Below are 27325 nucleotides of genomic sequence, written 5' to 3'. Positions count from 1 at the left end.
TGTGCTTTAGGCTTAACTCACCTCTTCTACTTTACGCTAATAAGACAAAAATCTGCCTAAGATAGACCTCGCTTTTAATCCCTTATAATTTCCTTTATGTTCCCACTGTTATTAGATGACCTTTGTCATTAGTCTATCAACGATAAACAGGGTACCAACTCTCAAACTATGCAATTTAGAAAAATTTATTTGTTTAATGACTGCAGCATTCTAAATATATAGCTTGAGAATTTAGGTATGGAACATATGCAGAAATCAAACTTAATATGCACAATCCTTTATAGCTAGTCATGGTGATTCTTAATCAAACAAGCATGCAGGTTCACTAATGTTTTTGGAGACAGTGCTTGGCAATAGATCAGGCAAGATAGTTACACAAACAAATAGCAGACATTAACTCTCTAAGGCCTTTTACATACAAAATACACAACTGAACATTATGCACACAACACTTAGTTAACTCTGTCACAATGCTTAGTTATCTAACTTAGACATGTAGCTGCTTCTTATGTTACACTTAGCTAAACTTCATTCACTACATGTATAAGATAACATTCTTCCTCCTTTTCATTACCATAACTTATTACCTAACTAAATACTACCAATTCCCTGTAAGCATACATACAATTCTCAGTTGTAAGCTTTCAAGACATTAACAAAATTGTGCTTACTTCCATTGACTTTTTACAAACACAGTTCAATCAACTTGAACAAAGCTCAGCTAGTTAGCTTAATGTTGCTTCTTCTTCCTGGGTACTGGCTGTTGCCTGGACGATCCTGGAGGTTCTGCTGTAGAAGTTTTTCAGAAGTCATGTACCTGGAACCAAAATCTAGAGACAACAAAAACCGAGAGCCCCTAGAGACCATCTTAGTCCGCTTTTATATTGTTGCAAATCCTTTGTTCTCCATGCTGTAGTTTCCAGGATTACCCGTCAGCACGATTGCGTCACTTCGGCTCCCTCCGTTCTTGGGCGCATATTCTATGTTCGCAAGACCTTGCAAACTATTGTTTTTACTTCGTGATTGCTATAATCTGGTTTAATCCTCTATTACTTTCAATTTTACATATACTCCAATGTACATTAAATTATGCATTTTAACAGTAGACATATAGCATTCATTTTATTACATTATAATTTCTATATGTTCAGAAACCTCTGTAAAATCGATCTCGAAAATTGAATTAATAAAATTTATCACGAGAGATTTTTCAGTACAAGTACGAAAGATTGTTCCTTGAATCAGCCTCAGCTCTGAAAAACTTCCCAAACCTCAACAAATTTGGGTGCATGAGACTGCTCAAAATTTGAGAAGCTTACATTCTAAAGTCATTGGCCCAACTGCAAGACAACCCAATTCAGCCCACTAGGACTGACTTCAGCTGCCTTTCTTCAGTCTCATTTGCATAGTGTGAGTGCCAGCATGCACATATCGTTTTGTGATCCCTGAAGATGGCTTTGTAGCATTGTCGAAATATAGGAAGGTACTGATTAAAGTTTTTAATTAATATTCTAGTATATGTTGTCATTTCCTGAAAAATTAAAACTATGGAATTTATATGGAAAAATATTCACACATTCACATAAGAAAATATACTTTGTACAGCTTCAAATTAACTGTATACGAGGTACTACAATTTCAGATTTTTGTTTTCTTATGTAATCGAAATTGCATATATTAATAAGAACTTACCTGACAGAAACATAAAGAAATAAGATACTATTCATTGTAGTCTTTTGAATTCTAAAAAGCGAACAGCGAGTGCAATTAACCTTTTGATAAAGAACCATAACTGTTGCAAATAATAAATAAAAAATACTAATACCAACTTTGAACAATCCAAATTAACTTAGATTTCCTAAGTGTAAGTAAGATCTCTAATGCAAATATTAAAATTTCATTTATTTTTTTCTTACCATCATATAAAGGTGTATGAGATCCATATATAATGGGAGTTTTTGATCCAGCACCATACATTGGAGTCTGACTACCATAGACAGGAGTACGGCTATAACTTGATAATCCGCCCTTGGTGGGACCACTATTAAAAACAACCAGTTTGTGATTTTTCTCTTCATATAACATTATGTATTAAAATGAATTATAGCACTATAGTGTAATTTATATATTGAAATAACTGTACTACTAATATTATTACTGTGTAATCCAAAATTAATATTTTGAATAGTTCAAAGGGTTAAAACTATCTCTTTGTATAAACAGGAATGATTAGAGACAATTACCAAAAAGATGCATTCTATAATAGCATTTGTCTATGGCAGGGGTGGCCAACTACATGTCTTTTTGGAGCCAAAATAATTCCAATAAGACTTAGAAGAGCCACAACCTTTGACTGATGGGATGGTACGGAGTAAGTGAATGTGCACATGGTAAGGTGAATGGTGGGGATATAGAAGCTATGTCTGCCTGCCACAACACGTTAGACTTCTGGCGCTCATCTATCGGTATTCCTCAACATAGTGTTGTGTGAGTCCACTGACAGCGCCTGTTATCGTTGAAATCTTTTTCAAGTGCTTAGAAATGTCGCATAAAAAACGTAAATGTGAAGAGGAACACAGAAGTTTTAGGCCAGAGTGGGAAGAAGAGTTTATTTTTGTAAAACGACAAAGCAAACCAATGTGTGCTTTGTCGTTTTGTGTGCCAAATAACACTTGCGCAATTCAAAACCAGCAATCTCAAGCGTCATTATGACAAGCATCACAGTAATTTTAGTAAAGAATTTCCTCTTGGCTTTGATCTGAGGCAAACTAAACTTCAACTTTGAAAGAACAACTCCATGGTCAGAGTAAATTGATGTCCGTGTTTACTAAAGAGGCTAATGCTACTACTGAGGTTGGTTTTATTTTAGTGTTTAATATTGCACAGGCAAAACATCCATACACGGAAGGAGAATTTGTCAAGAATATTGCACAAATAATTTCAGTTTTAGACCCGGATAATAAAAAAACAACTCAAACTGATTGAACACATGCCAGTCTCCAGGCATACAACTGAAAGGAGAATTTCCATGATAGGTGCTGACATTGTAAATAACTTACAACATAACCTTGCAAAACTGTGCTGCATTTAGTCTGGCTTTGGATGAATCTACAGCTATTAAGGACAAACCACAACTAATTATATTTGTCCGCATTGTATCTCACGACCTGGACATCAAGGAAGAGCTATTGGACTTGACAGCGTTAAAAGATACAGCATGTAGCTCTGACATCAAAGAAGCTCTCAATGTTGCACTTACAAAAGCTTTGGTATCGCGCAAAAAATTCATCAGCATTGCAACTGATGGTGCTCCAGCTATGAGGGGTAAAACTAAAGGGTTCATGGACTCCTTGAAAACAATTAATCATATCCTGCTTTCCTACCTGTGCATTGCATTATTCCCAGGGAACATCTAGTTGTCAAGTGTTTTAAATTTGAACACATAATGGAAGTAGTTCTAAATTGTCAATTTTATTCATTCAAGTGCTAAAACACACAACAATTCAAAAGCATTCTCGGTGAGTTGAATTGTAACAAGATTCCTAATGATGTATCATGGTTTAGCTTAGTAAGGTGGCTCTCAGTTAGCAATGTATTAAACATTTTTTTTTGTTGTTGTTGTTAGACCCAATCAAACAGTTTCTCAGAGAGAAGGAGAAATTTTTTCCTCATCTCGAAGACACTCAATGGTTGTTAGACATGGCATTTTTCACCGATGTTTTCCAACATCTACAGATATTTCACTTCAAGGGAAAGAAAAACTAATAACCGATCTCGCACAGACCATGCTAAGCTTCCAAAGCAAACAAACTGTAACTTTTCCAGAGAGACTTCGAAAATAAAACTTTCAATCACTTTGTTTGTCTGATGAAAATACTGACAAATTTGCCAGAAGTGGCATTAGAAACAGCATCTTATGTTAGTAAATTAAATGATCTGGCCGAAGAAATCAACAATCGATTTTGCGACCTTCAAGAACTTAAGCCAACATTTGCATTTTTTTGGAAAATCCTTTCCTCACGAATGTACCTGAGCACGGTTGTCCTATTTCAAAATGAGTTGTGATGGATGTCACAGCTGCAGAACTGGAGCTTTTGGAACTTCAAGAGGATAAAGGACTGAAGTTAGTGAAGCAAAGTGGATGTTCCATAATTGAGTTTTGGAAGCAAGTTCCAGACCAATGGTATTCAACAATTGAATCAATGTGCCAGAAAATCGATTTCCATTTTTGGGACCACGTACTCCTGTGAAGCGCTGTATTCGACTCTTAAATTTATTAAATCTAAATATACATCTGTTTTTAATGATTAACATTGTAACAAGCTTGTAAGAAATGCTTTGACTAATTACACCTAATTTTAAGGAGCTTACTAAGAAAATGGATACAAGGAAGGACTCTACTAGTAAATAAGTAACTAAAATTATTGTGTTTCTACTTTAAAATTATTCTAATTGTTCAAGGTAAACGTCATTTAATGTGTTTTGAATTAAACTTTTTTATTATTAACTCTGTTTATCTCTACCTCTTCTCTCTTTTTTTTTTAATTTTGTTCCTCTTTTTTGTCGTCTCCTCTTCTCTTTTTGTTTATTTTTTGTCTGGTGGAACGTGAAGAACCACATGACGGGTGCTTCATGCAGCACATGAGCTACGTTGTGGCCACCCCTGGTCTATGGTAACAACATTAATAATACAACAATTCTAGAGTTATTTTTTTAATAAGTTCAGTAGACACAATTTTGTCTTTTCTGAGAGATTTTTTAAAAGGTTCTACCACTTAGTTCACTGTTGTGCTTATGATCAGCTGCAGCAATGACTGGAAAGCAATCAGAGAAAGCCAACTCAAGGCAGTTAACATACATAAAGCCAACCACCTGGATACCAGTCATCTCTGGATTTTAATTTTCAACTGGTCTTTTAGTTGTCAGGTGCCATGAGATTGATGAAAAAGGAAAAATGATAGCCTTTGGCTACATGATGATATAAAAGAGCTGAGGCCTTTCTATCTCTCTCATTCTTTTTCTTAATACTACTGAACTCTGCTGCATGATATTTTTGCAATATGGAAAGGTTCATCATCCAAATTAAAACTATTTATTTCAAAAATAAATATGCTTTATTCAATAATTCAGTTTATCTTAGAAGCAGAGAAAAACAATCAACTAGCCTTTTTAGATATTTTAATTCTTCAATAACCAGATGGTGGTTTACAATTTTTAGTTTTTAGAAAAGAAACTCATACTGATTGTTATATCCATGCTACTTGTCATCATTCTAGTCAAAAGGTTGAAACCATTAGAACATTATTACATTGTGCTCATAATATTTGTTCCACTGAAGGCCTTATACAGTAAGAATTGAATTATATCAAATAAGCATTTATGAAAAATGGATTTAATAAACCCCCAGTCTATAGATCTCCTGAAGATATCACTCGGATTCCACTCCCATATATTAAAGGAATTTCTGAATGGGTGAAGTTAAAAAACCTTTTAATAGTACAGTATCCTTTTGCTTTTGTCCTGCCAAGAAGATTTCCATCTTCCTTTCATCACCTAATGACCAGATTTCTCCGCTCAGCCTTGCAGGTATCTACCAGATCTTCAGCTGCCATGAAGAATATAAATCTTATATCCACTATCTGGAACCTGAGCAGTCTAGCCAGCAGAACATGCCATCTCAACTTAAACAGATCTGATGGTCTTCATTTATCTCCTCTATGGGAAATATTATGTCATTTTTATGCAAATTCCTGATTATTATCTATTGTATTTTTTTTTTTTTTTTTTTTTTTTTATAAGTGGAAATTTACTATATATTGTCCTATTCACAGTGCAGTGACGCATTTTTTTTTTTTAAATGATTCTTTTATCATCTCATCATCTTCAAATCCCTGATATGTGCCCTCAAGGGGGTGTACAAGATATGATAGTACTACATGAAAAACTTACATCATTACTGACTTCCAATCTACAATTTTCCTCCAAATCAATCTGTTACCTGCAAAGACTCCAACATTATTAGATCTTATAATTCTATCTTCTAAGGCACATTTTACTGTATCAATCCACCTATATCTTGATCTTCCACTGATTTTTTTCCTGCCAACCTGGCAGAGAACACTTGTTTTGCTAATCTTTCCTTTCCCATTCTGTTTAAGTGACCATACCACCTGAGATTAGCTCTGCTAACAATGCTAAGTTCTTTCCTACTACTGTAGTTTTTAATAAGATATTGTCATTGATGCCATCTGTTCACACCCCTAATCTTTCTCAGGACGCTCATGTCTGTGGTCTCCAGTCTTTGGTTAAGTGTTTTATTTCTAACCCAACTCTCAGATTCATAAGCTGAAATTGGTTTCACCACCGTCTTGTATACAGCTAATTTTGTGATTTGACTAATTTCTCTCTTATTCCATATAAATTTATTCAGTTGACTTCCTACCATACCAGCTTTGTTGATTCTGTTGTCTATTTCCATATTTAATTTACCATCTTCACTAAAAATCATGCCTAAGTAGCTGAAATGTTTTACTTGTTCTATAGGTTCTTCGTTCACAATGCAGTTGATATTTTCAATGCTTCTGCTTATTTTCACTGTCATTGTCTTGTTATTACTGACCTTCATACTAAATCTATTACAACAGTTATTCAATTTAATCAGGGAATCTTGCAGACTTCTACTGGATTTATTTAAAAGTAAAACATCATCTGCATGAAGTAAAGAGCTTAGATTAACATCTCCAATTTCGATATCAGCTTTACCACTTTTCTTCATAATGTGATCCTTATAGATAGTGAATAATAGAGGGGATAATGTACATCCTTGTCTGACCCCAGATTTAACATAAAACCATCTTCTGTACTTCCTTCAAATCCAACTGCTGACTTACAACTCAAATAAAACGTAAAGATTGCTTGATATAATACCCCACTGACACCATACAACTGTAGCGTTTTGAATAGCTTTTCTCTTGGCACTTTGTCATATGTCTTTTGCAGGTCTGCAAAACTTAAATACAGATTTTTATTATATTCCCAAGATTTCTCAACTATCTGTCGTAAAGTTAAAATCTGATCCTGACAGCATCTATTTATCCCTGAATCCAGCTTGTTCTTCACCAAGCTTCCCTTCCACAATCCTTCTCAACAGTTTCTCAAGTATACTGGCATAAATCTTACAAGGAACACTCAGCAGGAAAATACCTCTATAATTCTCACATTCAGTTTTATTTCCCTTTTTATATATGGGTACTATGAGAGCTCTACTCCAATTATCTGGAATTCATCCCTCTGTCCACAGGCCTTCTGAACTATGCAGTTCAGCCTGTAATACTTTTATGCCTCCATACTTTGAGCATTTTTGGTCGAATATTATCTACTCCCACCGTCTTTCCACACATTTCAGTTTTTTGATGGTCTTTTCTACTTCAAGTATGGATATGTATTCCTGATGCATGCCTGTTGAGCGCTTTTTTACCACTGTGCTATCACTGCTTGTTTCATTTAGCAATTTTTTGAACTAATTACTTCATACATCATGGACAACTTTTTCTCCAGTTTTCATGTCACCTTTATCATCTCTAATTCCTTCTATAGCACTCTTTCCTGCATTTCTGTGCTTTTTCAACAGCCTCCAGAATATTTTGCAGCTTTTTGAAATTTATTTTCTATGTTCTTACCAAAGTCTTCCCATGACTTTTGTTTATCTAGTTTTTACACAGCGTTCAGCTTTCTTACATCTGTCTTTGTTTTCTCTAAGAGCACAAGCTGACTTATTTGCCAGGAACTTTTGATATGCTTTCTTTTTTTCCTTCACTGCCTCTTTAACTTCCTGTGTCCACCATAAGGCTCTGAATTTTTTATCCTTGCAGACAACCTCACAACTTTGCCTCTCTGGATGAATTTTTTCTTCAGGGCTTGAATCTCCAAGGTTTGGTTTCTATTCTTAAACTCTTTCATTTTTTTCTTGAATGATGTTTGTGTATTTTAGTCTACAGTTCACATCTGAGAGCTGCTCAACTTTTATTCGCTTTAAAACTTTCTTACATATTCTTCTTTTCAATATGAAATTCAATTTCATCCTGCTAAAGACTAAATGGTGAATCACTTCCAATTTCAAATCCTCTATACGCTCTAGTGTCCTGCACCAGTAAGAACACATCACTATAAACAATAACATAGTCAATGATACTTTTCTTATTCTTTGCCTCTTCTCTCCATGTGAATTTGTGCACATTTTTATGTTGGAACATGGTGTTAGTAATAACCAGTCCATGTCCTGAGCAGAAATCCAACAGGTATTTGCCATTATTATTAGCTTGGCTTTTTTCTCCAAATTTTCCCAAAACATTTTTGTATGTCTGACAATCACTTCCTACTCTGCTATTTAAATCCCCGACAATGACCAAATTTTTATTTTTCATTATGTCAGTTGCTTTCTCTAAAGCCTCAAAAAATTCCTCTACTTCTACCTTAGTAGAACTTCTGTGGGACCACAAGCATCTTTTACCTTTCATCCTGGCATAAAACACCTGTTTTGCTATCCTTTCCTTTCCTTTTCCATTCTGTTTTGAAGAGAATATCATCTGTGATTAACACTACCCACAAATTCTTGAATGTTAACAACGTCTAGCTGCTTGCTAACTTACTTCTACATTTTTAATATGATTGTGCCAATGATGCGATCTAATCACTCTCCTAATTGATCTTGGAATTTACATATCTGTAATCCTCAGTCTCTGATCAAATGTATTATTTCTAATCCATCTCAGTTCATTAAGTTCAAAACTGGTTTGGGTATTGTCTTGTATTGTTTGATGAATTTCTCCCTTCGAAGAATATAAATTTATTCAAGCTACCTCTCTGCTATATTTAATTTGCCACCTTCAGTAAAAATTTTGCCTAAAAGAGCTAAAATATTTCTCTTGTTTTATAGGTTCTCCATTCAGGATTCATCTAATTTTCATACTCTTCGTCTTGTTATTGTTGATATTCATATCAAATTTGTTACATAAGTTATTCAGTTTGGTTAAGGAATTGTGCAGACTTCTTCTAGATTCACTTAGGAGTATAACATCATCTGCATAGAGTAGAGGACAGAAATTCAAATTTATGTCCAATTTTGATATCTCCTCCGAATGCCATTTTCCTTCATATAATCCCCAATGATGAATAAATAGAAATAGTGTGCACTCTTGTTTCTTCCACTGATTTTACATTAGATCATCCTTCTCTACCTCCATAAATTCTAATTTTGACTTAAAACTTAAACACACATTACTTATTGCTGAATATAACATCCTCTTTACACCATATAAGTGTAGTGTTTTGTTCCACATTGACAAAATCTAAATAAAGATCCTTGTTATATTCCCATGATTTTCCAACTATTTGTTTAATTCCATTATTCCTCTACAATTTTTCTCAGCCACTTCTTAAGGAAGCATACATGCATAAATCTTACCTGTAAAACTCAATAAGGAAATTTTTCTGTAAGAGCCTGTCTAGCTTAGTGGATGTGGCATTTGCACACCACAGCACTTGACTGCACAAAGGAAGACTTGCTTTCGAATCTATTCGGAGACTAGAGGAAATTTTTCTAAGCCTTTTTTCAACTGGTTCCTGAGTTAGTCAATCTCTGGAAAGGGCAAGTGGATTTTTTCTCCCAGAAACTCAAGAAAATCGACCATAGAACCCACATTATTTCAGACATTAAATAAATTGTGTTAGGGACCAAGAGATGGTGGCACTTGTTGAGCCATCTCTCTTCACTGAGTGCTGCTTAATTAGTGATAGCCTTGGGCCAGCTATCTCTGATTGGCTGCCAGTGGAGATTGAACTGCCCACTCAGTCTCCAAAAGTTAGATAGGACTAAAACGGCCTTGCCTACTCCCTATATGGGAATAAAAGCTGTTAGCTGATTTTTTTTTTTTTCACACATTCAGTTGAAAACACTCATATGAGGCTTCCTTCCTCACATTACAGATGAGATTCAAACCAAGGCCAAATATCATGATGTTCTCACGACTGCATTACAGAGGTGCTTGGTAGGAAAGGATGAAACTGGTGTTTAGTAAAGAGGTTAAACTGAAGCTAAACTAAAGCAAAGAGCATTATGCATAACTTAAAGCTCACCTGCACTTCTAGCCCCCCCTCCAATGGCATTACTCCACTCCTCAGTTCCTGCATAGATGCCTGAGGCAAATCACCTCTTATCATACCAGAAACAGGCACTCCTGTGGTTTTTTTTTGCAAAAAATACACTGAAAGAATGTTAATAACTTCGATACTAAAATTTCATCCAGTGTTGATGGCATCTCTTGAACTGTGCTCAATAAGTAACACTTATCCTGTATTATACATCTCTACAATATTTTATACTCAACTAGCACTTAATATTAACAGTTGTCATTAACAGACAACTTCTCCACTACTCAGTGTCTACCAGTTAATCAACAACAATTAATCAGGTTTCCACCCTCTTATACCTTCCAGCCTATTACAGTTTTTTATTATTTTTTTTTTTTTTATTTTACACAGTTTTATTTATTTTATTTTTAGTTATTCCATATAAAATAATTCAACTGACCTGCCCACCATGTAGGCTTTGCTTATTTTGTTGTCTATTTTTATATTTATTTCGCAATTTTCACTAAAAACTGAGCCTAAATAACTGAAATATTTTACTTGTTCTATAAGTGTTCTCCATTGAGAATGCAAACGAAATTTCTCAATTATTTTTTTAATTCCTGATTTTCATGTTAAATTTGTTACAGCTGTTATTCAATTTAGTTAGAGAACCCTGGATCCACCAACCACCACTGGATACATGCCATAGAAAGATTTAGAGAAGTATGCTGTCACTCTTGACATTTCCAGAGGATTTCACTGTGTCTGGCCATAAAGGCCTGATAAGCAAATTGCCATCCTTCAATCTACCTGCAATCTTCAGTAACTGAGTAGCCAGCTTTACCTCTGGTCATTCACTGCCTGTGATAGTCAATGGTTCCTTCTCTTCAGGCTTCTTCACCAATGCAAGAGTGCCTAAAGGCTCTGTTCTATCAGCTAAACCCTAACTTATGAACATAATGTGCTCCATACAATGTGTTCGGAAGTTGGACATTTTTATGCTGAATTTTTTTCATAAGTAGAATCAATTATATTAAATTTGTTAATGTGTTTATGAAATAAACTAACTTTATACACAGATAGTAAAAATGCATAATTAGAAAAGAAATAATTTGTTCTAAAAAAAAAATACACAAAAGTTTATTGTAAAAACATAATCTGAAAAGAATTATCAGACCCAATCAAGTTAGAGTTCTTTTCTACTTTCTAGAGGAAAGTCTCAAGAGAACAGCTGCACAAAACACTTCAACTCGCTCATTTCTATGTACACTTGTTTGTAGCAAGCCAACTATATTAACACCTTTGAAGACCGTACATCTTTCGTCATTTTGGTCCTTATTTTACAGTGCCTTTAACGCAATCTCAATTTGATTTAAAGAATCAGCAAGAAGTGTGTCAAAATCTCGTAGGACGATTCATTCTGCTTCTTCTCTGAGCTGTATTGCAATTAGCTCATCATTTGTTAGTTTAATGTAATAAGAATCAATTAATGCTTCTACATATGAAGATTCCATTTCCAACTTCAATGCCATTTCTATAACTTTCTAGGCAATTTACTCAATAATCTGTTCAGTTCAACAGTCTAACATTTCTGTCTTCTAGGGCAGCGCTTCCCAAACTGTGGGTTTTGTTGAGGGGGGGGGGGGGCGTGAAATAATGAAAACAAATTTAAATGTTTTAAGACTAAGTATATTTTTTTTTTTTTTTAAAAGAAACGTATTTAACTTTTATTATTTCTTTTTTGTTATTTTTTATATTTTAATGGAAAAATTCACACATTGGTGTTGGTTCACAAACTTTGCTTCCTGCGTATTTCGGCGCTTAACGAATATTAGTAAATATTGCTTATTCATATGTTTCATTTCAAAGCAATGGTTAATTGTATTTACTTCGAATGTTCTCCAGGGAAGTTCCAAATCTTTCTGTCCCTTTCATAATGCGTTCGTAATCAGGGACTGTTGATATTGACTTTATATACATATCAAAACTCGTTTTATATTATCACTGTCATCCGAGCTAGTTTTCTGTTACCAATAAAAGTTTCGCATATACTTCACATGTGAAAAAAAAGCTTAAACAAGTTCATGTGGGGAGATAGTAACTCGCTTGCAGTGGTAAACAACACGCCCTCCCTAAGAGCCACTATACTGCAGAGGCAATAAAAATAAGTACTTTTATTATGCCAGTGAATAAGGTATGAGGAGTCTGTGTAATATATTTCTCAACAAATAGTGCAATTAGAGACAACTGGGATAAAAACACACTAATTAATTAATGAATCACATGTCCCCTCATACAGAAACTATGCTGTACAGACTGAAACAAAACCATATGTTGCATGGGCAAACATAGTATCTAACTAAAAACTATTGTTATTAATTAGATGTATGTGAGTTCGATTTCCCAAGGCAGCAATAAAATTCAACTGAACGTGTTAAAACTAAGTAATATATATATATATATTAAATGTTATGGCAGTTTCACATATGGAATTCGGTTGAAGAGAGTTAGCATTTCAACTCAATTGTCAGCTATGCTTTTATCTTTCGGCTGCGCGATCTTTTGTTAATACCGCACCAATCATATGCACGTTTTAATAAACAGACTGCCTTTGCTGTGTTTCGCGTTAGGCTTAATTACCGTAAAAGGAGAAAAGTCACAAAAGTGAAAAATGTTCCTGGTCCGGGGATTCCCGTATTCAGGTAATATTCAATAATTTCATGTTATCAGTGGTGTGCCAGTATTGGTAAGTGGTGATATTATTTGATCTATTCTACGTTAAAAAATTTAACCCTGAGATGGATAAGTGGTTGATAAAAAATAAAAAAAAAATCCCGCGAACAATCAGAAGAAGCAGAAACAGACTAAAAAAAAAAAAGGACAGTATTTCATATTTTACCAGAACAGCCCGCATCGTCTTCAGAACCAAACGGTAAGAGGCAAAAAATGTAATACATGCATTTGATTTTTGCAATATTCGCTGTGCATGTTTTGTATTGAATATAAATACAATAAATATAATGATAACATATCTTTATTACGATTTTTTTCGAGGGGGGCCGTGAAATATTTTAATTTTTGCAAAGGGGGCCCTGACATCCAGAAGTTTGGGAAGCACTGTTCTAAGGTACTTCTCACCGAATTAATCCACCTAGATCATAGTCTTCCCATGTATTCTTTCCTACCATGTTAGCATAAAATACCTATCTTGCTAGCTTGCCACTTTAGATTAGCTCTGCTCATACATTCTTGAATGATGTGTTGTTGTTCCTTCCTAATATCTTCATTTGTTAGGGTGATTTTGCCATCCATACCATCTGTTCAGTCCTAATTTTTCTCAGAACTCTGATATCTGTGGTCTCTAATCTTTCTTCAGGTGCTTTATTTCTAATATAACTCACAGATCCATAGGCTAAAGCTGGTTACAACACTGTCTTATACAGTGTTAGATAAACATTTTGGCTAAATTTTTAGTTATCCCATATAAATTAATTCAACTGACTGCCCACCATGTGAGCTTTGCTTATTCTGTTGTCTATGTTTATATTTAATTTATTTAATTTGCAATTTTCACTGAAAACTGAGCCTATATAACTGAAATATTATACTTGTTCAATAGGTTCTCCATGAGAATGCAAATGAAGTTTTCTCTATTCCTATTTTCATAGTTTTTTTTTTATTTAAAATTCCTGATTTGCATGTTAAATTTGTTACAGCTGTTATTCAATTTAGTTAGAGAATCCTGGAGACTTGCACTGGATGTGTTTATTAGTGCAACATTATCTGCATAAAGCAAAGAGCTAAGTTTGATATCTCCAATCCTAATATAAGATTTAATGCACTTTGTTTCATGTGATCCATGCATATAAGGAATAATAGTGAAGTAGTGCACACTCTTGCTTACATCTGATTTTAATCAAACCATCTTTCTGTATTTCCTTCAAATCCAAATGCTAACTTAAAACTTAAATACAGATTACGTACTGCTCTGTACAATGTTCTATTCAGCCCATAATTTAATTGAAGTGTTTTGAAAAGCTTTTCTCTAGGCACTTTTTTCATATGCCTTTTCCTAGTTCTACACAAAGTATGCAGATTACTTACTTAGATCCTAATTATATTCCCATGATTTCTCAATGATTTGTCATAAAGTGATATCTGATCTTGCCAACCTCTATTTGGTCTGAATCCAGTTTGTTTTTCTCCAAGTTTCTCTACCACAATTATTCTCAATCTCTTTTCAAGTATGCTTGCATAAATCTTCGCTGGGGCACTTAGTAAGAAATTCCCCTGTGATTCTCATATTCGGCTTTATTCCCTATTTTACAGATAACGACAATGAGAGCTCTTCTCCAATCATCTGGAATTCGACCATCCAACCAGTCCCCCTGAATTTACAATGTAGCCACTGCAAAACTTTCATACCTCTGTATTTGAGCACTTCAGTTTGAATATCAACCACACCAGCTGCCAATTCCACATTTCAGTCTTTTGATAGCTTTTCTGCTTCAAGTACTAATTTATTTATTTTATTTATTCGTGTGGAGACACTGCCAATTCAGGCAGCCTGTCTGGAAGGTTCCCTGAAAACTGTCAAACAGCCTTCAGAACATTTTTCCACCTTCCTGATATATATATATATATCTTCTATATTCTTACCAAAGTCTTTCCATGACTTCTGTTTAGCTTCTTTTACACACAGCTTAGCTCTCGTACATTTTTCTTTACATTCTTCGTACATTAGAGCATCAGTTGACTTATATGCTAGGAACCTTCAATACTTTCTTCTTCTTTTTCAGGACTGCTTTAAATTCTTGTGTCCAATATGGTGTTTTTATTTTTATATCCTTGCAGACAACTTCATCACGTCTTTCTACATGAATCAATGTTTTTTTCAGAGTTTGCCACTGAGAATCCAAAGTTTGGTTCTTGTTTATGAACTGTTCAATTATTATTATTATTTTTTTAATAATGTTTGCATAATCTACAGCTTATCCATAAAAGCTGCTCAAAGTTAATTTTTTAAAAACTTTTTTATATATACTGTTCTTTTCCATTTGATATTCGTTTTTCTTCTATTTAAAATTAAGTGATGGTCACTTCCAATGTCAAATTTTCTGTATACTCTTGAATTCTGAATCAGTGTGAATATATAACTATCAATAACAACACAATGAGACTTTTCTTATTTCTTCTATCTTCCTTTCTTCATCTTTATGATGGAACATGGTGTTAGTAATGCCTAGTCCTTATCCTGAGCAGAAATCCAGCCAGTACTCTTATCACAATTATTAGCCTTGCTCTTTTCTCCAAATTTTCCTGAAATCCTTCTATATATGATCAACCTGTTTTCTACCCACTATGGGGGTGAAGGCCTCTCCCTTTCTATATGCCTGTGTGTGCTTAATTTCCTATTGTGCAGTTTAAATCTCCAAGAACCACTTTCTCAATTTTCTTTATGTCTTGTTCTAATGACATGAAAAACTCATCTACCTGTATAATGTAAATCAAAGTGTTTGAAGACTGCAATTATTGTTTCGCCAACAGCAAAAACACCACACTTACATTTAGATTTAAGTTGGTTAATGCTGAATAATGTGGGTGTATTGTCAAGGAACAACAAAACTTTTTTTTGAATGCTATATTATTCTCTGTGCAATATTTTTCAGTAAATGGAACAAAGTGATTTCAAATTATTCATGGAAGGTTGTCAATGTTACCCACAATTTTTGTATTAGAACTTCAAATAATTGGCAATGTCACCTTGTCCATACCCTTCAAGTTCTCAGATTTACAGAGTAGTAAACTACAAGTTGCTGTAGTTTAGTTTCCCAAAGAATTCCCATTAAGCAGCAGGGTAACAGAGTTCTTCAAAATTTAGAATCCAGGAAATTTTGTCTCCTCAAGTTGCAATAAAAGTCTGTGACAGCTTTCTCTTCAAAAATTTTAGATTACATCAAAAAAAATTCTTCTGCTGCATCATTATTCAGCACTTGCAGACTCACCAGATAATGAAAATTTTTCAAATTTACTATTTTCTTGAATCTAGCAAATCACTCAGCCCTAGTCTTATAATTAACAGAATGATGTGCCATTCCTCCCATGCAAATTTTAATCTTGAAAAGTACTTCTAACATTATCCTGAATTAACTTGGTATTGATTTTTTTCTTCTTATTTTGATTATGAAATCAAATTGTTAAATAGTATTCCATTTTCTGAATTTTTTTTTTTTTAAAGAAATAACAGATGAACAGAGCTTGAATTGGAAGCATAGTCTTTTAAAATCATTGCAACTGTAGAATGAATGATGTAAATGTGACCAACCGAAGCAAAGTAAGCAAGCAAGTCATCATATTCAGAATGATTATGTCTGTTTTAGCTTTTGCAAACACTATATTTTTTGTTTATTTTCAATATTTCAAGGGTAATAAAAACTAGAATTAAACATTTTCATTTGTGCATCATGAAATATTGTTACAAGTGAACTTCTCATATTTGTATGTGATTCACTTGATCTGCATTAATAATAAATAATTAGGTTTTAACTTGTGTTTTTTTTATAATTTATTTATACTAGATATATTTCTTCGACATGGTGGTTCATTGTCTATGTGGCTAACAGCAACTTTAGGAGGTTACTTAACATAAGTAAAAAACTAACAAAAAAAAATTTGAATGTTCCCAACAGCTGCTAATATCACATCATCAAATTCCTGACATGTACTCTCAAGGGGTGTACAGGATATGATAGTACTACATGAAAAATTTACATCATTACTAACTTCCTATCTACAATTTTCCTCCAAATGAGTCTGTTACTTGTCAAGATTTCAACATTATCAGATTTTATATTTCTATCTTCTAAGGCACTTTGTACCATATCAATTCACCTATATCTTGGTCTTCCTCTGTGTCGTTATCCTGCTAACCTGGCAGAGAACAACTGTTTTGCTAATCTTTCCATGCCCATTCTGTTTAAGTGACCATAACACCTGAGATTAGCTCTGCTAACGCATTCCTGGATGCTAACAATGTCAAGTTCTTTCCTAATATCCTCATTTTTAATATGATATTGCCATTGATGCCATCTGTTCACGCCTATAATCTTTCTCAGGACTCTCATATCTGCAGCCTCTAGTCTTTTGTCAAGTGTTTAACTTCTGACCCAGCTCTCAGATCCATAAGTTAATAAATTAACATAAGCTAATTTAGTGTTCCGACTAATTTCTCTCTTATTCCATATGAATTTATTCAATTGACTTCCTACCATATCAGCTTCATTGATTCTGTTGTCTATTTCCATATTTAATTTACAATCTTTACTAAAAATTGTGCCTAAGTAGCTGAAATGTTTTACTTGTTCCACAGGTTCCCCATTCACAACACAGTTGACATTTTCAACAGTTAATCAATTTAGACAGGGAATCATGCAAACTTGTAGCAGATTTATTTAGAAGTATAACATCGTCTGCATAAAGCAAAGAGCTGATATTAACATCTCCAATTTTGATATCATGTTTAATACCACTTTCCTTCATAATGTGATCCATATGGATAATGAATAATAGAGGGGATAATGTATATCCTTGTCTCACACCAGATTTAACATCAAACCATCTTCCTGTACTTCCTTCAATTCTAACTGCTGACTCACAACTCAAATAAAGACTAAGTATTGCTTGATATAATGCCCCATTGACACCATATAACTGTAGCATATTGAATAGCTTCTCTCTTGGCACCTTGTCATATGCCTTTCCCAGATTGACAAAACTTAAATACAGATCTTTGTTATTTCCCATGCTTTCTCAACTATTTGTCGTAAAGTGAAGCTTTTGTTCCACAATTCTTCTCAATCGTTTCTCAAGTATACCTTCATAGATCTTGCCAGGAACACTCAGTAGGGAAATACCTCTGTAATTCTCACATTCAGTTTTATTTCCCTTTTTATATATGGGTACCTATTAGAGCTCTACTCCAATCATCGGGAATTTGTCCCTCTGTCCAGGCTTTCTGAACTATGCAGTGCAGCCACTGTAAGACTTTTATACCACCATACTTCAGCATTTCTGGTCGAATATCATCTACTCCTGCTGCCTTTCCACATTTCAAGCCTTTGATGGCTTTTTTCTACTTCAAGTATGGATATGTATTCCTGACTGTATGCCTGTTGAGTGTTTTTTTACCACTGTGCTATCACTGCTTTTTTCATTTAGCAATTTTTCGAAGTAATTACTCCATACTTCAAGGATATCTTTTTCTCTCATTTTCCTGTCACCTTTATCATCTCTAACTCCTTTTACAGCACTCTTTCCTCCATTACTAAGTTTCTTCAACAGCCTCCAGAATATTTTGCAGCCTTTTTGAAATTTATTTTCTATGTTCTTGCCAAAGTCCTCCCATGACTTTTGTTTAGCTAGTTTTACACAGTATTTCGCTTTCTTACATTTGTCTCTATATTCTCTAAGAGCAAAAACTGACTTATTTGCCAGGAACTTTTGATATGCTTTCTTCTTTTCCTCCACTGCCTCTTGTGTCCTGTGTCCACCATGGAGTTCTGATTTTTCTATACTTGCAGACAACCTCACCACATGCCTCTCTGGCTGAATCAATCAGGGTTTTCTTCAAGGCTTGCCACTGAATCTCCAAGGTTTTGTTTCTATTCTTAAACTCTTTCATTTTTTTCTTGAATAATGTTTCTGAATTTTAGTCTACAGTTCACATCTGAGAGCTGCTCAACTTTTATTTGCTTTAAAACTTTCTTACGTGTTCTTCTTTTCAATATGAAATTCAATTTTATCCTGCTCAAGACTAAATAGTGTTCACTTCCAATTTCAAGTCCTCTGTACACTCTGGTGTCCTGCACTAGGGAGAAAACATCACTATGAACAATAACATAGTCAATGGAACTTTTCTTATTCCTTGCTTCTTCTCCCCATGTGAATTTGTGCACATTTTTATGTTGGAACATGGTGTTAGTAACAACCACTCCTTGTCCTGAGCAGAAAGCCAACAGGTATTTGCCATTATTATTAGCTTTGCTCTTTTCTCCAAATTTTCCTAAAATATTTTTGTATGTCTGACAATCATTTCTTACTCTGCTATTTAGATCTCCAACAAGGACCAACTTTTCCTTTTTCATTGTGTCAGTTGCTTTCTCTAAAGCATCAAAAAATTCCTCCACTTCTACCTTAGTAGAACTTTCTGTGGGACCATAGGCACAAATAAGTCTCATTGTCCAATTCCCCATTCTGATATTTGCCCACATCACTCTACTTGAGACTGCCTGCCATTCAAGAAGATGAGCCTCGTATTTGGTGTTGAATTCTATGGCTACTCCTTCATTTCCTTGATTTTCCTTGCGTTTTTTACGTTTGAAGCTAAATTATGTCTACAATATAAATGTCATTTTATGATTAACTGTATTTTGCTTACTTTTTTGGTCTCTGTCATAAGATATTTATGGGATAGGGGAACATTAATGTTATTTCCCTAATTTAGGATCCCTCTCTCTCTCTCTTTCTCTCTAACATAAAAAAAAAAAAAAAAAAAAACAGGAAAAAAAAAAACAGTAAATAATATTTCATTCTTATGTGTTTATCTCTTGTGTGCATGCATTTTCATTATTCCTTTCATCATTTGCTGTATTTACTCTATTTGCACAAATCTCTTCTTTCAAATGGTTTTATTAAATATAGGAATATTTAATAAAACCATTACATAATAATTACAACTACCCAGCCTCCTTTCCTCCCCTATCCAAATAAATTAATAGTTTTCCAAAACTGTATTTGTTATTTGATGCCACACCTTACATTTCTGTTTTATTAGATGAAGATCTCAATCAGTATCAATTCACAAATGCTCATATCATGTGAAAACTTAATATACTAATACATACCCAACAACTGCAATTCTTGTCCTATCAACAGATATTGTCTGACATTTGGAGTGAAGTTCTACCCTTGCTGTTGATTCAGTTGCATCCTTCACAATACCAATATGACCTGTACACAAACACAACAAAAAAATTTTTTTTTTTAATAAATAAAATAACACTTTTTAAAAATTTAAAATATAATTTTATTACTATAGATAATCTTGTTTACAAAGTATATTAAACGATGTATCCCTTCAACACAAACAGTTCTCTCTATTTTCATGTGGGGCAAGGTATACATTTTAATAACAGATTTATAGAGTATAAGGACTTTAAAAAGCCATCTAGCAATTCAAGTATACACTGAGCAAAAGTATGCCCAGTAAGTAGATAAAGCAGTATACTGCAATGTACCTAAAGGAAGGCCAATTAATGGTATGGGGGTATTTTATATACTGTCACAGGTACACCATTTATGTTAATTTACTTATTATTTATCCTGTGATGGATGTCATGGAATATATAAATAACTAAACAGGTTCATATCTCCAGGCTTGTGCATATGGTCTTCCATTATGCTACATATCGAAAAATTAAGTTTTCAGGCATTTAAATGAATCAAACTAAAATATGTCTTTCAAGAGTATTTTTATTATCAAAGTATATATGAGAATGAATCATAGCAAAAAAAATATTAACATTATATAAAATAACATCTTTTTACTCAGTCACACACATATTCAAACCTTAAAATTATGGATCAAGCTTTTTGAATTAGTTCTAATATGTTTGCAGAGACAAAAATAACATATTCAGTCCATGAATGAATGAATTATACACAAAAATAGTCAAACAGTAAAAGAAAACATGACTAATCTTGTCCTTGAAATATGTGATTTTCAAAATGGTCCTTGAGCAATCTGAATTAATGGAGACTTTCCAAAGGAAACAGCAAACAGCAGCAGTTCCTTAAACACAATCAGAAAAAAAAAAATAAATAAAAATAAAATTCGGACATACCTTTTTGGGATTTTGTTGGCTTTCTTCTTATTCAGTGGCATCCCAATATGTGACGATATACATTCATTTGCTGTTTAGGGAAGGGAGTATGATTGAAAGGAATGGGGTTTTGGAAACGGTGGGGAAGAATTAACAATGTGGGAGAATTATTGGTGAGGCAAGGGGTATGTGAATCTTAATGATGAACCTATCCCATCATATCCTTCCTCTTCTCCAAAAAATCGTTCCTATTTCCACTCCCCTCCCAAAGTATTCTCTGCCCCACCCTTAATAATAATATATATAAAAACTCAGGTTTTTCAAAAAGATTCACATATCCCGCCTCACCAATAATTCTCACATTGCTCTACCCCCACGGTTTCCAAAACCCCCTTCCTTTCAATCATACTCCTTTCCCTAAACAGCAGATGAATGTAATCGCCACACGCTGGGATGCCACTGAATAAGAAGATAGCCAGCAACATCCTAAAAAGGTATGTCTGAATTTTCCCTGTTATATTCTTCATATATATATATCTATGTAAGACTTCAGTAATGCCCTAAAACTGAATGCCAATGACATCATAAAAAGGAGCATTCCTAAAGAAAAATAGGCTAAATTGCCATAAAATTAATATTTACTCAGAGGAGTAACATGGGAATTTTTCCAGACATCCATGCCCACAGCAGAATTCGAACCCACAGCCTTTTGGCTGGAAAGTAGATATGCTAACTTCTCGGCCAACCAGGCTGGCCATTTATATACATTATTTATTCCAATTTAATAACTAAAAAATATTTCGTAGACAAATTATGTAAAGATGCTTAAATTAATTCAAATGCTGGCAAAGAATACTACAAAAACTGCAATTTGTGGAGGAGTTGCGTGAAATTTTTCACATGTATGGCAGAACAAAAGCAATCTATTAGAGCATATTCCATGGGTGGTGGTGGGGGGGGGGGGGAGTGAAAGTAAGGAAACCACTGCTACACCTCAATTTGTTTAAAGAGCTGGTTGTTCTAGCTAAAATACCCTGATTTCAGATAAAGCTTAAAGAGTTTGAAATGTCAAGGGGATAACATTCTGAAAAGGAGAACTAATGTTGTTTATAATAAATTTAGTTTAATCCTTTATCCAAGTGTGAGCAAACGAAGTTTGCACCTGAAAGTATCTTCAGGACTGGGGTAAGGTGGTACAACACCAGGGCAACTCGTTGCAAAGGTGGAGCAAGATACCAACAACTCCTGTCTCAGTATCTCCTATAATGCAAAACACATCTCCTTGCGGATATGTCTAATGTTATGCATTAAGGGAAGGGCCACTACCCAGACTAGTTTCGACCTTTATTGAGGTCTCTTAAGTGGGAGCCAGGCCCAAGTTGAGATACCAGGCAGAAGCTGAACTGAGAGAAATTGGATTTTTAGATGATCAGAAGTGTTTTCTTGAAATTCATTTAATCGTCTTAGCATCATACAATGTGTTTTTAAAAAATTGAGCTTTGAGAATGCAAAAAAGTCTCATATAGTCTAATTCACAAATATGGTATTTGAGAATTCCATACTCTCATTTCCTCTAAAGCATTTGTGAAATGTTCACACATTCAGCAAAAATTTCCTCACTGATTTCTTTGGTGTTGAACATATTCAAGATGCACAACCTTTCACTACAGAAACTAATAACATGAATTATGGGCAGAACTTGAAAAATTTCATGATCGCTAACTGGTCAGGCAAATATCTCACTTGTCAGATGTTAGCGTAGGCGTACTTTACCATGGCTAATATATCATAGGCATATGTTTATTCCTGGATCCCATCAATTTATAAGCTTTTATTAATGCTTATGTTTACTTTTAGCTCTGTATAACTACCAGTGTTGAAGCGGATATGTTAGCTACTTATATAATGGCATGCTTATTGATTTGTGAAAAAATATTCATGCATTTTATAAGTGATACAAGACCATTTATTATTCTTTTTTTATTAATAATACCTCTTTTTTTTTTTTTTTGCTTCTAACATCTATAATGGTTCGAATAGCCTTAATGGAAAAAAAAAGCCAACAATTTATTCTCTATGATTAAAAGTAAACACTGAAAATTTTCAATATCATAAAAACTCTCAAGAAAATAAAACCCTTAGGTATCTGATTGGTGCAGATACCTAAGGGTTTTACTGGCCCTATCAATCCACTGTTGGATTGATAGGGCCAGTAACGTCATATGACATGGTGGAAAGTCAGAAAACATTTAGGCTAGAATCAATATAATGAAATATTTTGGGAAAATATATACTTCTTTCTCAACTGTCCAAGTTTAAGTATTCACTATCAATAGGCAATTACTGCTGTCTGTTGCATATCTAGTTCAGGGGTTGATATTTTGCAGTTATCTTATGCTGAGTACTCTTATAAGATAAAATTATGCATGCATATCATATCCTCTCACTGGTTGTATTCCACTCATAATACAATTTAATGAGATAACTACAATACAAAGAGAAATAATTAAACAGTAGGTTTAATCATTTAAATATTTCATCTCTGTCACAGAGGCCTTTTAGAGGAATACAATGTTAAAATTGTGATATCACACACAATAAGTGGAAGGAATGAAATTAGATTATATAAAGACCAAAGTCTTATGAGAGGTGCCCTGTATGGATGCTTTTGGCTAACTTTAGTTGATGGGTGGGAGGTCTAAGAATTAGTTCCCAAATCTTGGGGGAATTTAACACAACTGTATTTATTAAGATTAGGCTGTTTCTTTTTTTTTTTTTTTAATCTGTTACTGATTCTAAAATGAGTCATGTTTGTATTTACTGTAATGGAGCATAACAGTTTTCTTCTCATCTAATTCTGTGTAAGGTATCAAAGGCATAGTCAGCTAGACCTGATTGATCATAGCTGTGGTGGCGGATGTATTTTTGTGTTCATCTAGGAGGATGTTAGCAGATCTCCCAGTCTGCCCTAATATGATAAGTTGCAAGAACAACATACCTTGTAAACACCTGGAACAGAGAGAGGAGGCAGTGAATGCTTAGGAGAGCAGAGAAGGCAAGCCAGCTTCAAATGAGATTTGAAAGCAGTGCCAAGATTATATTTCTTTAAAGTTCTGGCTATCATGCATTGCATTAAAATTTCTAAATTTCCAGGGGAATGATCAGACTGCATTAATACAATTCTAAAACATGAAAGAGAATCGGCATTATGTAAATAAAACTAATGATTAAAGTAAAACTTCTCAATTTTTTTTTATTTTTTTTTTACTTAACTAAAAATTTTCATTCATCACAGACAAGAGCATTTTTCAAACTCTGATTATGAGCAAACATTGCCCATTTGTTGATGGACGATGATACTGTGACAAAGATAGAATGTAACTATACTGTATTTTCAGGGAGGATAGAGAAAATGGGATGGGTTAGGGTACTAATGACAGTAACAGAACTGCAACCAGCAAAAGCAATTCAGAGAAGTTAAAGGAAGCAGTGAATTTAAAGCTATCTGGTATAAGATAAGAGCTAATAGGAGGAAATATAAGATTAGCTGTTGCTATAGGGTAGGGGTGCAAAAGAAGATGTGGTTGATAGTTATCAACAATTAGCTCAAACATTATTGAGGGGCAGGGGGAGGCGCTTCAGATACAGATACATGGATTGGAAGAAAGGAAAAGCACATGGTGGAAATGCAATGAAATTTATGCAGCTACTGAGAGAATATTACCTAAAACAGCATATAACAGAAGGGACACCAGAGGTTCAATAGTGTTGGATGGTGATAGTCAGAAAATTTGTCCATAACCACTTTGCCTTCAGATAATGAGGGTAATCATGTAATCTTGATATGGGAAGCAGCTAAAGTATGTGGAATTTAGCTGTCTCTTTATACCTTATAAAAGACAAATTCAAGAGACAGCTTGGAGTAGCGATGAAACATAAACTCCGAGGGAATGGTATTAGTAGTGCATGGGAAATGGTCAAGGAGTATTAAACGAAAGCAGTACCATATGGTAGGTAAAAGGAAGAATGATTAATGAAAGAATAACTTTAATGAATGCGGATGATAAAGAGGTAATATAACCAGAAACAAACAACTGGGTTGGATTATTTTGAATGATGACTAAAGCAACAATAGCTATGAAGGCATTACATATTTAGGCACACCAGCTGGAAGAACACACAATATATATATATATATATATACAGGGTGTTCGGGATAAATTTGACAGTTTCGTAAGGAAAAAGAAAATCTTCTTTGTATCTATTAAATTTAATGAATTGACAAAAAAACATTACAGGCAGAGTTAATTACAATACTATCAACAAGATTTACTCAAAATAACCACCATTAGCATCGATCACAGCTTCAATTCTGCTTCGGAACCTCGAACAAGCTGATGCTACAGTCTCCCTGGGAAGGGCCGCAAAAACTGTTTTAATTTTATCCATTAACTGGGCTTTTGTATTACTGGAAGTGCGATTGGTGTCTTTTTCAACTGCGCCCCATACAAAATAATCCATGGGGTTAAGGTCTGGGGAGTTTGGAGGCCAAACATTTGGACTGGTGAAGTCGTAGAAATTTTCAGACAACCATTTTTGACTTTTCCCAGAGGTGTGGCAAGGGGCCGAATCCTGCTGCCATACATACGGCCTACCATTGGCTACCCTTGTTATCCAGGGCTTGACTACAGTTAGCAACTCCACGAACAAAGCCCGAATTCCAATGCCAGGGTTCTTCAACACCTGTTCCTGCAGATTTGCGAGGAATTCTGCTGTACGAACGCAATCAGATCGTCTGCTAGGGATCTTTCTTCTTGCTACATCCTCGTAGTCACCATTGCAAGTCTCTAGTTCATGCCTGATTGTTTTTACTGTATTCAGGGAGCATTGGGCAGCAGTCGTAATATCCTTATTTTGATGGCGGGCACGAATCATCATGATACAAGTTATTCTCTTCCATGATTCAGGTGGGTTCCAGCTATCCATCCTTTCTGACATCTTGTATATGAATGAAGAAGGGTCCAAACTTTTAAATGAAGAGAAGTGTGTGTTAATACATGTAACTTACGGAAAAATATAATTAATTATAAATATGTCAAATTTATCCCGAACACCCTGTATATATACTGTGTGTTCTTCTGGTCGTTGTGCCTCTTTTGTAGAATGAAACAGAAAAACAGAATTTCCAGAAGGAAAAAACAGTCCTATTTCTCTCTCTCTCTCTCTCTATATATATATATATATTTTTTTTTAATATTTATTTCACACATGAGAGGTACATGGACCTATAGCACACTAGTGCCGTTTGAGGTGCAGAGGTAGATGAAAGAAATGAGGAAGAGAAGTAGGTTTGATGAGTTTGCAGTTGTTCTGTAAAGGGATGTTGGACAGAAGCTACTCTTATTTTAACAAGTGAAACAGCAAGTGAAGGAATGATGTTTGCCAATTCACTGGAGCAGTGACCATGGAAGTATCTGCAAAAGTGACATAGAGCTGAAACATTGTGTCTGTTAGATAAAGGTTGAATGAGTCTGTGAGGGAAGGGTCATCTATGAGCCAAACTGATCTTCTCTGAACAACATCGAGATTTTTAAGGAGATTTTAGATGCATCACCCCAAATGTGTGAACAGTACTCTAAGGATGGACAGATTAGGGATTTATACAGGGTCAGTAGCTGGGTGGGTGTAAAACAGCTTCTCAAGCGAAAACTAATGCTTAGTTTTATAGAAGTTGAGGAAGCTATTGATGTGACATGTTTATGCCAAGAGAAGTTGGGAGTAAATGTCAGTCCAATAAGACGTAGTTCATCTTGTCTAGTGGCATGTATTACTGAGGATGAGGGAAGATTAGCTGAGATCTATTTTGTGAGAGAAAATGCAGGTCTGCATTTTAGTGATATTGAAGATGACTAGGTTATCTTATCCATGTCCCACTGAAGGGTGATATGGAGATCAGTGTTTAAGGTACTGGTTGCAGATGATCTTGATGTAAGGGATGTCTGGGAACATAGTTATTCTCAAAGGAATAGGATAAATGGAGAATGCTATTGTCAGCAAAACTATGGATAGGATTTGTAGTGATTTAGAGCAGGTCATTTATATATAAGTGGGTAGATGAGAGAATGGAACCCTGAGGAACTCCTGCATTGGTGGAAAAGCTTGAGAAGATACCATCTACCATGAAATTATTATTGTTGGCGTAGTTGCAGTTAGTCTTTGGACTAACCGCAACTACACCAATGCCATCTACCGCCCACCACCATTAGTATTTTCACAGACAATCACAACATCCATGCACACGGCAGGATTCGAACCTG

General features: G+C 34.5%; 1 protein-coding gene across 1 annotated transcript in view; it reads right to left on the bottom strand.

Moving 5' to 3' along the window:
- Positions 1-27325, bottom strand: part of Spt5 (Transcription elongation factor subunit Spt5) — a 428434-nt gene that overhangs the window by 74623 nt on the left and 326486 nt on the right. Inside the window, 2 exon segments of the mRNA XM_090408290.1 lie at positions 1917-2041; positions 20031-20136. Coding sequence (XP_090264416.1) covers positions 1917-2041; positions 20031-20136 — 231 coding nt within the window.

This window comes from Typopeltis vanoorti, chromosome 18, assembly GCF_054136105.1.
Source record: "Typopeltis vanoorti isolate ZY-2024b chromosome 18, IOZ_Tvanoo_1.0, whole genome shotgun sequence".
Taxonomy (NCBI): Eukaryota; Metazoa; Arthropoda; class Arachnida; order Uropygi; family Thelyphonidae; genus Typopeltis; species Typopeltis vanoorti.
This window is presented reverse-complemented; position numbering and strand designations above follow the sequence as displayed.